The sequence below is a fragment of the Saccopteryx bilineata genome, chromosome 1, assembly GCF_036850765.1.
Source record: "Saccopteryx bilineata isolate mSacBil1 chromosome 1, mSacBil1_pri_phased_curated, whole genome shotgun sequence".
Lineage (NCBI taxonomy): Eukaryota > Metazoa > Chordata > Mammalia > Chiroptera > Emballonuridae > Saccopteryx > Saccopteryx bilineata.
In genome coordinates, this window is record NC_089490.1 from 5,536,599 (window position 1) to 5,550,256 (window position 13,658).

At 42.2% G+C, this 13,658-nt stretch overlaps 1 protein-coding gene across 3 annotated transcripts in view; it reads left to right on the forward strand.

The window, feature by feature from the left end:
- LOC136306132 (histone-lysine N-methyltransferase PRDM9-like) overlaps positions 1–13,658 on the forward strand; it is a 99,761-nt gene that overhangs the window by 39,134 nt on the left and 46,969 nt on the right. The window contains exons 1-2 of one of the 3 annotated variants that reach the window (XM_066250529.1): positions 9,576–9,806; positions 9,930–10,037. The exons of 1 other annotated variant lie outside the window; for it this stretch is intronic. In XM_066250529.1, the coding sequence (XP_066106626.1) occupies positions 10,018–10,037 (20 nt within the window). In that variant the 5' untranslated portion in view covers positions 9,576–9,806; positions 9,930–10,017. Of the gene's footprint in view, positions 1–9,575; positions 9,807–9,929; positions 10,038–13,658 lie in introns of those variants that run through there. One more of the 3 variants, XM_066243279.1, reaches the window with a different exon arrangement.

Below are 13,658 nucleotides of genomic sequence, written 5' to 3' on the forward strand. Positions count from 1 at the left end.
AGGTTAGGAGTGGTAACTTACTGTTCCCCCACTATTGTGTAAAAAAAAAAAAAAAAAAAAAGTATTTTTCATGTTAGAAGTATATGTAATTTTGCCTGACAAGGTGGTGGTGCAGTGGATAGAGCATCAGATTGGAATGCAAAAGACCCAGGTTCGAGACCCCCGAGGTCGCCAGCTTCAGTGCAGGCTCATCTTGTTTGAGCAAAAATCGCCAGCTTGGACCCTAGGTTGCTGGCTTGAGCAAGGGGTTACTCAGTCTGCTGAAGGCCCGTGGTCAAGGCACATATGAGAAAGCAATCAAATTAATAAACAACTAAAGTGTTGCAATGAAAAACTAATGATTGATGCTTCTCATTTCTCTCCATTCCTGTCTGTCCCTATCTATCCCTCTCTCTCTATCTCTGAAAAAAAAGTATGTGTTATTTTAAAGGCCTTTTATAAATTTTTTATTTGCTGTTTTATAGCCTTGTGATATTAAAATCTTAGTTTAAATATTAGAAATTATTAATAATGTCTTTTATGTAATGATTAGTTTATTTTCATTTTGCAACAATATTGTTCAATATTAAGTAATATAAGAAAAGGAGTCATCCTGGGAGTCCTGCAAAGCTATTTTATCATGCTCTATGTTTGAAATTTCTTTTGAATGCTAATGTAATGAGTTATTCAGCAGCAAAGAGACTCTGGAATCCTAAAGGAGACACAAAAACCTGTTTTTCCTGATTTGATCCAGCTAATAACCCTGCTTTTGTCTTTTCCAAGAGATTATATAGACAGAAAAGGGCCCTCAAGCACCTCAGTTCCAGTGCCTTGTAGACTTTTCCTGAATATCTATGACTCATGCTCTTTAGGACATTTCTCAGACTAAAATAGAAATTAGGTTTATTTGTAAATAATATAAAGCAGCAATGGTGTCAACATAGATTTAGTGAAATTACGTTAAGGTGTTAATAACATTTGTGACTGTAAGAATTTTATTTTGGATCCTGTTATATTAGTTAGAACTCTGCTTTGTTTAAAAATCTATTCATGCCTGACCTGTGGTGGCGCAGTGGATAAAGCATCGACCTGGAAATGCTGAGGTTGCTGGTTCAAAACCCTGGGCTTGCCTGGTCAAGGCACATATGGGAGTTGCTGCTTCCAGCTCCTCCCCCCTGTCTCTCTCTCTCCTCTCTCTCCCCCTCTCTCTCCTCTCTAAAATGAATAAATAAAATAAAATAAAAATTTAAAAATCTATTCATGTCCTCTTCCCATTTTTTATTATCTCCTTTCTTCGGCTGGTTTTGGGTTGTCTTTGTTCTTCTTTTTCTAGTTCCTTAAGGTGTGAAGTTAAGTACACTTCTCCCAGGAAGAAATATAAATGGCCAACAGATATATGAAAAGATGCTCAGCTTCATTAGTTATTAGAGAAATGCAGATCAAGACTACAATGAGATACCACCTCACCCCTGTTAGATTAGCTATTATCAACAAGACGGGTAATAACAAATGTTGGAGAGGCTGTGGAGAAAAAGGAACCCTCATACACTGTTGGTGGGAATGTAAAGTAGTACAACCACTATGGAGGAAAGTATGGTGGTTCCTCAAAAAACTACAAATAGAACTACCTTATGACCCAGCAATCCCTCCACTGGGTATATACCCCAAAACCTCAGAATCATTGATACGTAAAGACACATGTAGCCCCATGTTCATAGCAGCACTGTTCACAGTGGCCAAGACATGGAAACAACCAAAAAGCCCTTCAATAGAAGATTGGATAAAGAAGATGTGGCACATATACACTATGGAATACTACTCAGCCATAAGAAATGATGACATTAGATCATTTATAGCAAAATGGTGGGATCTTGATAACATTATACAGAGTGAAATAAGTAAATCAGAAAAAAACAAGAACTACATGATTCCATACATTGGTGGAACATAAAAACGAGACTAAGAGACATGGACAAGAGTGTGGTGGTTACCAGGGGTGGGGGGAGGGAGGACGCAGGAGGGAGGGAGGGAGAGATTTAGGGGGAGGAGGAGGGGCACAGAGAAAACCAGATAGAGGGTGACAGAGGACAATCTGACTCTGGCCGAGGGGTATGCAACATAATTTAATGAGGAGATAACCTAGACATGTTTTCTTTGAATATATGTACCCTGAATTATTAATGTCATCTCATTAACATTAATAAAAATTTATTAAAAAAAAACAAAAAAAACAAAATATACTCAACAGAAAAAAAAATCTAATAGGCTTTAATCACTTTATTGTATTAAGACAATTGTTATAGTATTTGTTAACATTACCTATTTTAATTTTATTGTTTATTTTATATTTTTCCAGTCTGCCTGAAAATCTGGACATAGAATTTAAATAAATAGAAAGATGCCACCTTAAACCAGAAGAGTCTTGGAAACATTATTGCCAATATGTTATCCAATACCAGTTAGAAAAAGATCTTACAAACAGAAAAAGAATTTTCCCAGGTAAACATTTAAAAATAGACTTTGATAAAATAATTGACAATTGTTAGGAAATTGCTATATATTGTTCTTTCCACATTTAGCTTGCCCATTCTAGTATTGAACATGCATTTGTGTCTACAGTCTCAAAGCTAGTAGGAAAGGAACCCAATATTAATTAGAAACTAATTTGAAGTTACATTGTGCCCACAGGTACCCAAAGGTTCAGAAAAAATAAAATGCATGAATCAAATAGTAAAAGAAATGTAACCACCCCTTCCCTAAGTACTTGTAGGATTTACAAGTTACTCAGCAAACTGCTCAAAAGACTGTCCAATAGTAACTTCCAGAATTACAAGGAGATCAAGTACAACACCCAAGGACTGACTCCCATGAGGATGGGTCCACACACTGTGATCCTGACCACTCCCACTGCTACTAAGGTAGAAAGATGGCATGCCCTATTCCAACCACAAAGCTGAAGCTGGTTGGTTTATGTATGGTGAATGCATGAAGAAACTTACTAAGAACTTCCTTTTAATCAGACTTTGGGAAAAGTAAAGCTAGGGTAAAAAGAAAGTCAGCTTAGCTTTTGGTTCCTGAGATTAGCATTAGAGAAGAGAGCAGAGAGGAGAGCAGAAAGAGGCCATGTGGAGGAGGTTAGGAGAAGCAGCCAAGATGGTGGAGTGTTGAGTGAGAGGCCAGTTAGTGCAGAGTTTGTGCAGGGAGAAGGAAGGAGATGGGGAACAGAGGTGAATAAGTCTGGTGAGCTAGAAACCTTTGATTCTAGGAAACTCGGATAAGTCAGTAGCTTTGTGAGCACTGAATGTGAGTGACTTTTGGAGCCCAGTGTGTGCTTTTACTTGCCCGCCGGGTGCAAACTAGGATTAAAAATGATGGCCCACCAGTTTTTGGCTCCGTTGATTCTTTACTGACTGTCTGAATCCAGTGCGAACCTGCATGGGCCAGGCGGCTGCTGTGATAGTGGCCCTGGCCACTGGCTTTACAGCCATCCTCCACTAGATGGCCTGCCAAATGTTCTGAAAGGGAGGAAGAAACAAATTCCATGGAAAAGTTTTTGTTGAAATGGCCTCTAAGTGAAAGTGAGGAAAGTGTGGTGAATAAGCCAAAAGTCAGTGAAGAAAATGACAATGGTTGGGCAAATGAGTTTTTGTATTTTCTGAATTTGCTCACTTTTATTGTTAAAAATGGTACTGGGCAGCTGTCTATGAAATTGCTAATTACCTTCCTGCTTGGGAAGGGCCACTGTTATGCTAATTCTCCTCCCTCTTCACCAGCATCTTCACCTGACCTTGAAGGTAAATACACTTTATAAACCAGTTTATTTCTTTACATTCTCTTTTATTATGTGTGTGTGTGTATCTGTTATTTATAAAGTACATTTTCTTATTTAAAAGCATATAAAAAAAAAGAAAGTCAACTTAATTGTCACCAAAGGTAAAAAGTTCTGACTAAAAGTAAATTGTTATAAAACCCAATTAATTTTATGTAAGTTGCAAAATGTTTGTACAATTTGTAGGAAATCAATCAGCAATATTTCTTTCTTTAGTGAACTGTATTGCTATTAATGCTGTTTGTTAAATATCTATTACATGTTATAAGTTAATATCTTCTACACAACAGCTTCATGCTCCAGTAAATTAAGTCAAGGATTTGACTTAGAAAATAAAATCAGTAGGGATTGCTGTAAGGTACCAAAAGCTACAGAATTAATATTAATATTTTAGGAAGCTTAAAAAACATTCTATTAATTTGGACTAGGCATGTAGAGAGATTTTGTAAATGATCTCTGTACTTGTGTGATTAACCTCATACCAGGATGGTCAATAGCATTGTATTGTAAATGGAGAGGGGAAGAGATCTGGATTCTCTGACCTCCCCCCACACCTATAAGAAAGTGAGTGAATAGCTAGCCAGGGGTAGGAAGAGAAAAATTAAACTAAACTGTTTCTTATATTAATGGGCCATTTACAGGTATTTGTCCCCATGGATACTACCTCTTTCCTCCTGAAAGTGTGTAGTTAATGTACGTATCTTTCAACAAAAGAATAGCAAATGAACAATAAAAAATATAGGAATGTGTTTTAATATGTAAAGTGACATTTTTACCATTGTGTTGCCTTGTAAGTTTTAATGTGTAGAAGCATCTTTTTATGAATCCCATAGACAGATGTTATAAACTTGCTAATGAGTTGTGTTCCACCCCCCCTTCATCTTTTTTCCAAACCTGTATAGGAGAAAACAAAGGTTATAGGCTTATGCCGTGATGTCAGGCTTTTTCCACGCCCATGTATACTTAATGGTATATAACCAGCCTTTAGAATATTATACACCTGTAATGGCAAACCTTTTGATAAAAACTGCCTACTTTTGCAGTGCTGGTCAACCTGGTCCCTCCAGTCTATTAGTGGGCATTCCAGCTTTTGTGGTGGGTGGTAGCAGAGCAACCAAATGGCACCGTGATTGGCCCACCATAAAATCTGGGATGTCCACTAGTGGGCAGGAGGAACCAGATTGGCCAGCACTGTAAAAGTGGGTATTTTTAAAAAAAGGTTCGCCATCATGGTTATAGACGCACAATTTGGGACTGCTGCCTGTGTAAGCTATATGCGGCTGGCATATTTAATAAATTTCCTCCTTTAATAAAACTCCTCAAAATTTATCTGGACTTGTGTTGGGCAGATAAAATATATTATGCTCACTTTGTTAAAGATGGCACTGCCCACGTGGAGGCCGTTGCCCAGGTGATATTAATGTATGTTGTGGCGGGCAGAATCTTTGTAGCCTGGGGCTTGGTTTTGGGATTAAGCCTTTCCCACCCTTTTTGATGTGGGGTGGTACAATCCCATCATGCCCCAGATAAGTGACTTTGTATTAGAGACTTCCCTATTTTGTATATTGGATTAAAGGTTTGGATTTCTACACTATAAAATAGGGGCAGAGCGGGAGCTTGCACTCTTGGTTCCTGAGATTATCAGAGGAGAGAGCAGAGCAGAGAGCAGAAGGAGGCCATGTGGACGAGGTCAGGAGAAGCAGCCAAGATGGTGGAGTGCTGAGTGAGAAGCCAGTTTGTGCAGAGTTTGATGCTGGAGAAGGAAGGAGATGGGGAACAGAGGTGAATAAGTCTGGTGAGCTAGAAACCTTTGATTCTAGGAAACTCGGATAAGTCAGTAGCTTTGTGAGCACTGAATGTGAGTGGGTTTTGGAGCCCAGTGTGTGTTTTTACTTGCCCGCTGGGTGCAAGCTAGGATTAAAGATGTTGGCCCACCAGTTTTTGGCTCCTTTGTTTCTTTACCAACTGTCCGAATCCAATGCGAACCTGCATGGGACTGGCTGCTGGCTTTACAACTTGTCTCAATGAAAACCCATGAAATTGTGGATTGGGTACTTTACAACAAAAAAGGCTAAACAAGGTGAAAATACACTCCTCCTCCTGGATCCAACAACTAATTGAAATCAGAGGGAAAACCAATATCTCAAAAATTGTATACACATTTGAATATGAGGAATAAGAGCATATCAAAGCAGAAGCCTGTTGCTGCAGCCAATATCAGACTTTATTTAAGAACTCTCCAGTGGGTCCAAGATGGTGGCACATGTGGACGCTGAGCTTGCACCCTCCCAAAATCCTATCTAATGTTCCCTTTACTTAGAACAATTCCTACTGAAAGACAACTGAGAAACAATTAAAAAGCTTCTGCTTAACAAGCAAGTGAGAGACAGAGAGAGAGAGAAAGAGAGAGAGCATAGAAAACACTGAGGAACCATGAGAGCTCTGCAGGAGGTGAAGGAACAAACAATTCAAGACCAAAGAGACCAGTGAGCACCACTGTTTACATCTCCTGGGCACGTGGATAGAAGACAGGAGCTCCATCCAGGCTCTATGGCCACCCACAGGGCACTGCAGCACACCCCCAGCCACCCCTCCTGTGTAGCAAGTTACCAAAAAACTGCAAAATTAATATTAATATTTTAGCAGAAATATTTTCTGTCCTGTCCTTCCTTTGAGGAAGGGAGGGGGAGGAAATATGGAACTTTCCTGGCCTGCAGAAACATACTGTGTAGGAAACTCCCTTCTACTAAGAAGCTTAAAGGGCATTTTAATAATTTGGGCTAGGCATACAGAGACATTTTGTAAAAATAATTTTTATACTTGTATGATTTGCACCAACTCAGGATGGCCAATAGTATTGTATTGTAAATAAAGAGGGGAAGGAGATTTGGATTTCCTCCCCTTCCCCCACACCTGTGAGGAAGCAGGTAAATAGCTAGCCAGGTGCAGGAAGAGCGAGATTGAGAAAACCTTTTCCTATCTGATGAGCCATTTGCAGGCATTAATCACCTAGCACCAGGGAAACCACCCCTCCCCTCCTGAAAAGGTATAATTAATGTATATATCGCTAAACAAAAAATGGCAAATGAACACTAAAAAATTTAGAAATATTTTTTTAATATTTAGAACAACATTTTTGCTATTGTGTTACCTTATAAGTTTTGATATATAGAAATGTTTTTATAAGTCCTATAGACAAACTAATGAATTGTGTCCCATCCTCCTGCCAACTGGCATGTGTGTGTGAAAGGTTTATAACCTGCCGCAAGGGCTGGGCCTGGTGCACATGATTTGGGTCTGCAAATGCCCCATGTTAGTCATATACAGCCGGCATATTTAATAAATCTCCTCCACTAATAAAAGTCCTTAAAATTTATCTGGACTTGGTGTCTCTACATGAACCCATGGAACTGAGGTATGGATACTTTACAACACCTGGAGCAAAATACAACAGAATTATGAGGGCAGAGTAGCTTGTGTAAAGAGAGCTCCTCTTCACTGATATCGACCCAGCAGGTAAGTATGGCAGGGCAACACTTCACCCACTGAGGTGCATGTGCATGTGGGGCTCCTCCACCTAGAAAGAGTGCAGAGCTAGCAAACACTCTGATACCAACTGCAGGACTATATGACCCAGAGAAAGTGCAGACATAGTGGGTCACTATTGGCATTACCCCTCCTGGAAAATGGGGAGCCAGCAAATGGGCTATGGTCTGCACACAGGACTGCCTGATCAGAGAAAGTGCAGAGATTGGGGGGTGCTGCTGCTCGCACTGGTCAGGCTGCTCTACCCAAAGAAAGCACAAAGCTAGCAAAACCTTGTGGCCCAGTGAGGAGAGAGGGGGCAATGCTGTGCATGTGCACAGGGCTGCCAAGCCCCAAGAAGGTGAAGAATGAACAAATTAAGGCTGTGTGTGCACCCAGGCTACCCCACCAGGACAAAGTGTGGATCTAATGGGGGGTGAGATACAAGAAAGCAATCAGGTAACCCAGTGCAGACCATGCTCTGACAACAGATAATTAAAACAGGACACAGAGCACACACCATGCAGCCACTTTTACACCAGGCAGCCTGTTGGGCAGATAATATATATTATGCTCACTTTGTTAAAGATGGCACAGACCACGTGGAGGCCGTCACCCAGGTGATATTAATGTATGTTGGGGGCAGGCTGTGGGCAGGCAGAATCCTTGTAGCCTGGGGCTTGGTTTTGGGATTAAGCCTTTCCCACCCTTTTTGATGTGGGGCGGTACAATCCAATCATGCCTCAGAGAAGTGACTTTGTATCAGAGACTTCCCTATTTTGTATATTGGATTAGAGGTTGTGAAGCTACAATATAAAATGGGGACGGACTGGGAGCTTGCTCTCTTGGTTCCTGGGATGATTAGCATGAGAGAGCAGAGGGAGCAGAGCAGAGAGCAGAAGGAGGCCACGTGGAGTAGGCCAGGAGAAGCAGCTACTGGCGGAGTGCTGAGTGAGATGCCAGTTTGTGTAGAGTTTGTATCTGGGATAAGGAAGGAGATGGGGAACTGAGGAGAGTAAGGCTGGTGGGCTAGAAACCTTTGATTCTGGAAACTCGGATAAGTCAGTAGCTTTGTGAGCACTGAATGTGAGTGGGTTTTGGAGCCCAGTGTGTATTTTTGCTTGCCCGCTGGGTGCAAGCTAGAATTAAAGATGACAGCCCATCAGTTTTTGGCTCCATTGTTTCTTTACCGACTGTCCGAATCCAATGCGAACCTGCATGAGCCAGGCGGCTGTGATGGTAGCCCTGGCGGCTGGCTTTACACCAGTCCAGATAAATTTTGAAGAGTTTTATTAAAGGAGAAAATTTTAAATATGCCGGCCACATATGGCTGACATGAGGCATGAGGCCCAAATCATGCAGTCCCCCATAATAGTTCAGGGGCTGCTTATATACCCTTGATCACACACGGGTGGGGGAGAGCATGACATTATGGCACAATTATTAACAAGAGTATAACATTTGTCTAGGAGATACACAGAAACATTAAGACTCTCAAGGTAACACAATCAAAGACATTTGCAAATCTTTCAGGGTTCCTCTTCCCTCACTAGCCTAGAGGTATTTTACTCTCAAGATCCCAGGAAAGGGAGGAACTACAATCAATGCAAGGTGGTATGAAAATTCAGCCTCCTATTGAAAGAGAAGTTTTTTAGTTAACCTTAATTCTTTCAGAGATTTTAAAACCAAATGACCCTAGTCGTCCTTGTAAGTCAGGAGACTTTTACATTCCTTTTCCTCCATCTTTAAAGGAAAAGACAGGAAAGCCTGAACTTTTCTTCCTAGAATATCAATATTAATTTGCAATATTAATCTCTTACAACAAAGAGAGCACTTGAACAACAAGAAAATGTAATAAGCTCATCCCGTTTGAGCGTGGACGCACCAGCTTGAGCATGGGATCATAAACATGACCCCATGGTTGCTGGTTGACCTCAAAGGTCGCTGCCTTAAAGCCCAAGTCGCTGGCTTGTGCAATGGAAGTCATTGACTTCGTTGGAGTCCCCGGCCTGGCCCGTCCTTGAGTCCGTGGGGCTGGCCCCACAAGTCCCCTCTCGGGACACCCCACCGCGAGCCCGCACGCACGCCAGTGCCCGCCCGTGGGCCAAGCAGTCAGCCTCAGCGCTGTCTCCTGCGCAGGTGCGTCGGGCTGGGCGTGCGTGCGGGGTGCCTGGAGCATGGACATGAATGTGGGCCCGAGGGGCGGCACTGAGGGAGTGGCGAGCAAGGCGTGGGCCTAGCCACAGTTGAGCACTGGGCAGCGGGCTGGGGCAAACCTGGACCAAACCCAGCAGGGCGAGGGGCGGTTCCACTGGCGGCTTCACGGGGTCACGTGGCTGCGTCTCCCCTGGCAACCGAGGTCTTCAGGGACTTCCGCGCCTACTTCTCCCGGGAGGGGTGGCCGCCATGGGCGACTCGGAGAAGGCGCGCTGCCCCAACGTGGAGAGGAACCAGGACGCGCTGCTGCGCACAGGTGACGAGGCGCTGGAACCGCGCTAGAATCGGGGGGGAACCGCGGGCCGCACACTGGCAGGCCTATGTCAGGGCTGCTCCTTCAAGCGCTTCACTTTGGGACCACGATTTTGTTTCTCCCCAGGCCTCAGAGCCCCTCGGACCGCTTTCATGGTTCACCGCCGGCAGGCCACCAGACCCACAGTGGAGGACACTGAGGACTCGCATGAAGAATGGACTCGGAGGCAGCGAGGTGAGGGGCCACAGGCACGGTGCTGCCCTTTAGAAACTGACCCAGGTTCAGGCCCCCTCCTCTTAGCAGCTAACAAGGGACAGAGCTTGCATTTAGCAAAGGAGCGAGATGCAAACAGTATATTGTGCAATAAGGGGCGATTTGCTACACTGCCTCCATGTGTAAGTAATTGCACATATTTATAGATGTGTTTATGAGCAGGAATGGTATAAAAGTATAAAAGCACATAAGAAATAACTCATTCAGAACACTTGTCATCACAAGAGGAGGAAGAAGGTCTGGAAGGTGAGCGGCGCTCCAGGACAGGGCTGTCTGGGTATTGCTGACCACATTGCACATGAGAAAGGATTAATCATGGTGATTAAGGCAGCTGGGGTTGTGGGCCAGGGTAGGGACCATTGTATCAGGCCCTGTGTCAGCCGTCTCTTCAGTGTGTCTGGTTTCATGAGGGTGTGGTCAGTAAGGTCCTTCTGCTTTCATGGGTCTAGCATTTAAACAGCTGAAGACCAGATGTGATCTCTAACTTGACCCAAATGTTTTCTGTGGTCCACAGACCTGATGCTGTGTTCCCAAGATTGGTGCTGACCAGACTCTGATGATTAAGGAAGGGAAAGGCTGGCCAAATGTGTAAGGGTGGAAGAATAAGAAGGAAAAGAGGCAAGATGGTCATTGTACCATTAGACTGGACAAGGCTATGCTGAAACAAGAAGACAGAAAGAGCCCTGGCCAAGTTGCTTAATTTGATAGAGAGTTGTCCCCATACACCAAGGTTGTGGGTTTGATGTCCAGTCAAGGCCCATATAAGAATCAACCATTGAAGCCTGACCAGGTGGTAGCACAAAGCATAGAGCATCAATCTGGGACAATGAGGACCCAGGTTCCAAACCCCAAGGTTGCGGGCTTGACTGAGGGGTCGCTAGTTTGAGCATGGGGTTGTGGATGTAACCCCATGGTCACTGGTTTAAGCCCAAGGTTGCTGGTTTGAGCAAGAAGTCACTGACTCAGCTAGAGTCCCCTGGTCAAGCACGTATGAGAAAGCAATCAATGAACAACTAAGGTACCGCAGCTATGAGTTGATGCTTCTAACCCCTCTCCCTTCCTGTCTCTCTAGCTAAAAAAAAAGAAAAGAAAAAAGAAAGAATAATCAACCACTAAATGCAAAAATGAGTGGAACAACAAATCAATGTTTCTCTCTAACACTCTTCCCTCCTCTCTCTCTTAAATCAATAAAAAGAATTTTATTGATTTTAGAGAGAGGCGAGAGAGAGAGAAGGGGGAGGCAGACAGGAAGTGTCAACTTTTTGTAGTTGCATCTTGTATGTGTCTTGACCAGGCAAGCCTTGGGTTATGAATTGTTGACTTCATTATTTCAGGTTACTGCTTTATCCACTGTGCCACCACAGGTCAGGCAAATTTTATAAAATTTTTAAAAAGAGAAGACAGAAATGAAGAAACTGTAATGTTAAAGAAATGGACTTTTTGTCTAGTTAAGTGACTTTTATTATATTTTTGACATAAACGGCCACTTCTTTGTGTCTTCCTTGATTTCTTTTATCAATGTTCATAATTTTCCAAGTACAAGTGTTTAACGTCCTCGGTTAAATTTACTCCTAGGTACTTAATTTTTTGGTTAATATAGTGAAGGTGATTATTTCCTTAATTTCTCTTTCTGACAGTTCATTGTTTGTGTATAAAAATACCTCCAATTTCTATTTATTAATTTTATATCCTGCCACATTGCTGAATTCATTTATTAGGTCCAGTTGTTTTTTGACAAAGACTTTAGGGTTTTCTATATACAGTATCATATCATCTGCTAATAATGATAGTGTTACTTCTTCTTTTCCAATTTGGATGCTTTCTATTTCTTCTTGTCTGATTGCTGTAGCTAAGACTTCCAGTACTGTGTTGAATAAGAGTGGTGAAAGGGGGCACCCCTGCCTTGTTCCTGTTTTATGGGAATTGCTTTTAATTTTTGTCCATTAATTATAATGTTGACTGTGGGTTTGTCATCTTGAGGTATGTTTCCTGTATTTTCACTTTGCTAAGAGTTTTGATCATAAATCAGTGCTGGATTTTATCAAATGCATTTTCTGCATTTGTTGAGATTATCATGTGGTTTTTCTCCTTCATTTTCTTTTATGTGGTGAATCACACTAATTGATTTAAGAATGTTGTACCATCCTTGCCTCCTCAGAATAAATCCCACTTGATCATGATGTATGATTTTTTTCAGTATTGCTGGATCCGGTTTGCTAATATTTTGTTGAAAATTTTAGCATCTAAATTCATCAGAGTTATTGGCCTATAATTTTCTTTCTTTGTGTTGTCTTTGCCTGGTTTTGTAAACAGAATTATGCTTAACTCATAAAAAAAACTTGGAAGTGTTCCTTCCTCTGAATTTTTGAAATAGCTTAAGAAAGATAGGAGTTAGTTCTTCTTTCAATATTTGGTGTAATTTACATGTGAAGCCATTGGGCCCAGTTTTGTTTTTTGGGAGCTTTTATTTATTTTTTTTTTTATTTATTTATTTATTTATTTTTATTTTTTTTTTTTTGCACTTTTCTGAAGCTGGAAACAGGGAGAGACAGACAGACTCCCGCATGCGCCCGACCGGGATCCACCCGGCACGCCCACCAGGGGGCGATGCTCTGCCCATCCTGGGCGTCGCCATATTGCAACCAGAGCCACTCTAGCGCCTGAGGCAGAGGCCACAGAGCCAACCCCAGCGCCCGGGCCATCTTTGCTCCAATGGAGCCTCAGCTGCGGGAGGGGAAGAGAGAGACAGAAAGGAAGGCGCAGGGGAGGGGTGGAGAAGCAAATGGGTGCTTCTCCTATGTGCCCTGGCCGGGAATCGAACCCGGGTCCTCCGCACGCTAGGCCGACGCTCTACCGCTGAGCCAACCGGCCAGGGCTGGGAGCTTTTAGATAGCAGTTTTAATCTCTTTTGTTGTAATTGGTCTGTTTAGGTTTTTTGATTCATCCAGATTGATTTTTGGAAGATTATATGTTTCAAGTAATTTGTCCATTTCACCTAGGTTGTTTAATATTTTGGCATATAGTTCTTCATAATATTTTCTTACAATATTTTTTATTTCTGTTGTGTCGGTTATTTCTCCACTCTCATTTCTCATTTATTTGAGTCCTCTCTTTTTTCTTTTTTTTTTTTAACTGAGACAAAGCGAGAGTCAAAAAGAGGTATAGACAGAGACAGACAGACAGGAATGGAGAGATGAGAAGCGTCAGTCATTAGTTTTTTGGTTGCACATCACAACACCCTAGTTGTTTATTAATTGCTTTTTCATATGTGCCTTGACTGTGGGTCTTCAGCAGACTGAGTAACCCCTTGCTTGAGCCAACAACCTTGGGTTGAAGCTGGTGAGCTTTTGCTCAAACCAAATGAGCCTGTGCTCAAGCTGGCGACCTTGGAATCTCAAACCTGGGTCCTCTGCATCCCAGTCTGACTCTATCCACTGTGCCACTGCCTGGTCAGGCTCTTTTCTTGGTGAGTCTTGTTAAAGTTTCATCAATATTGTTTACCCTTTCAAAGAACCAGTTCTTGGTTTCATTGGTCCTCCGTATTGTTTCTTTAGCTTCTATGTCATTTATTTCTGCTCTGAT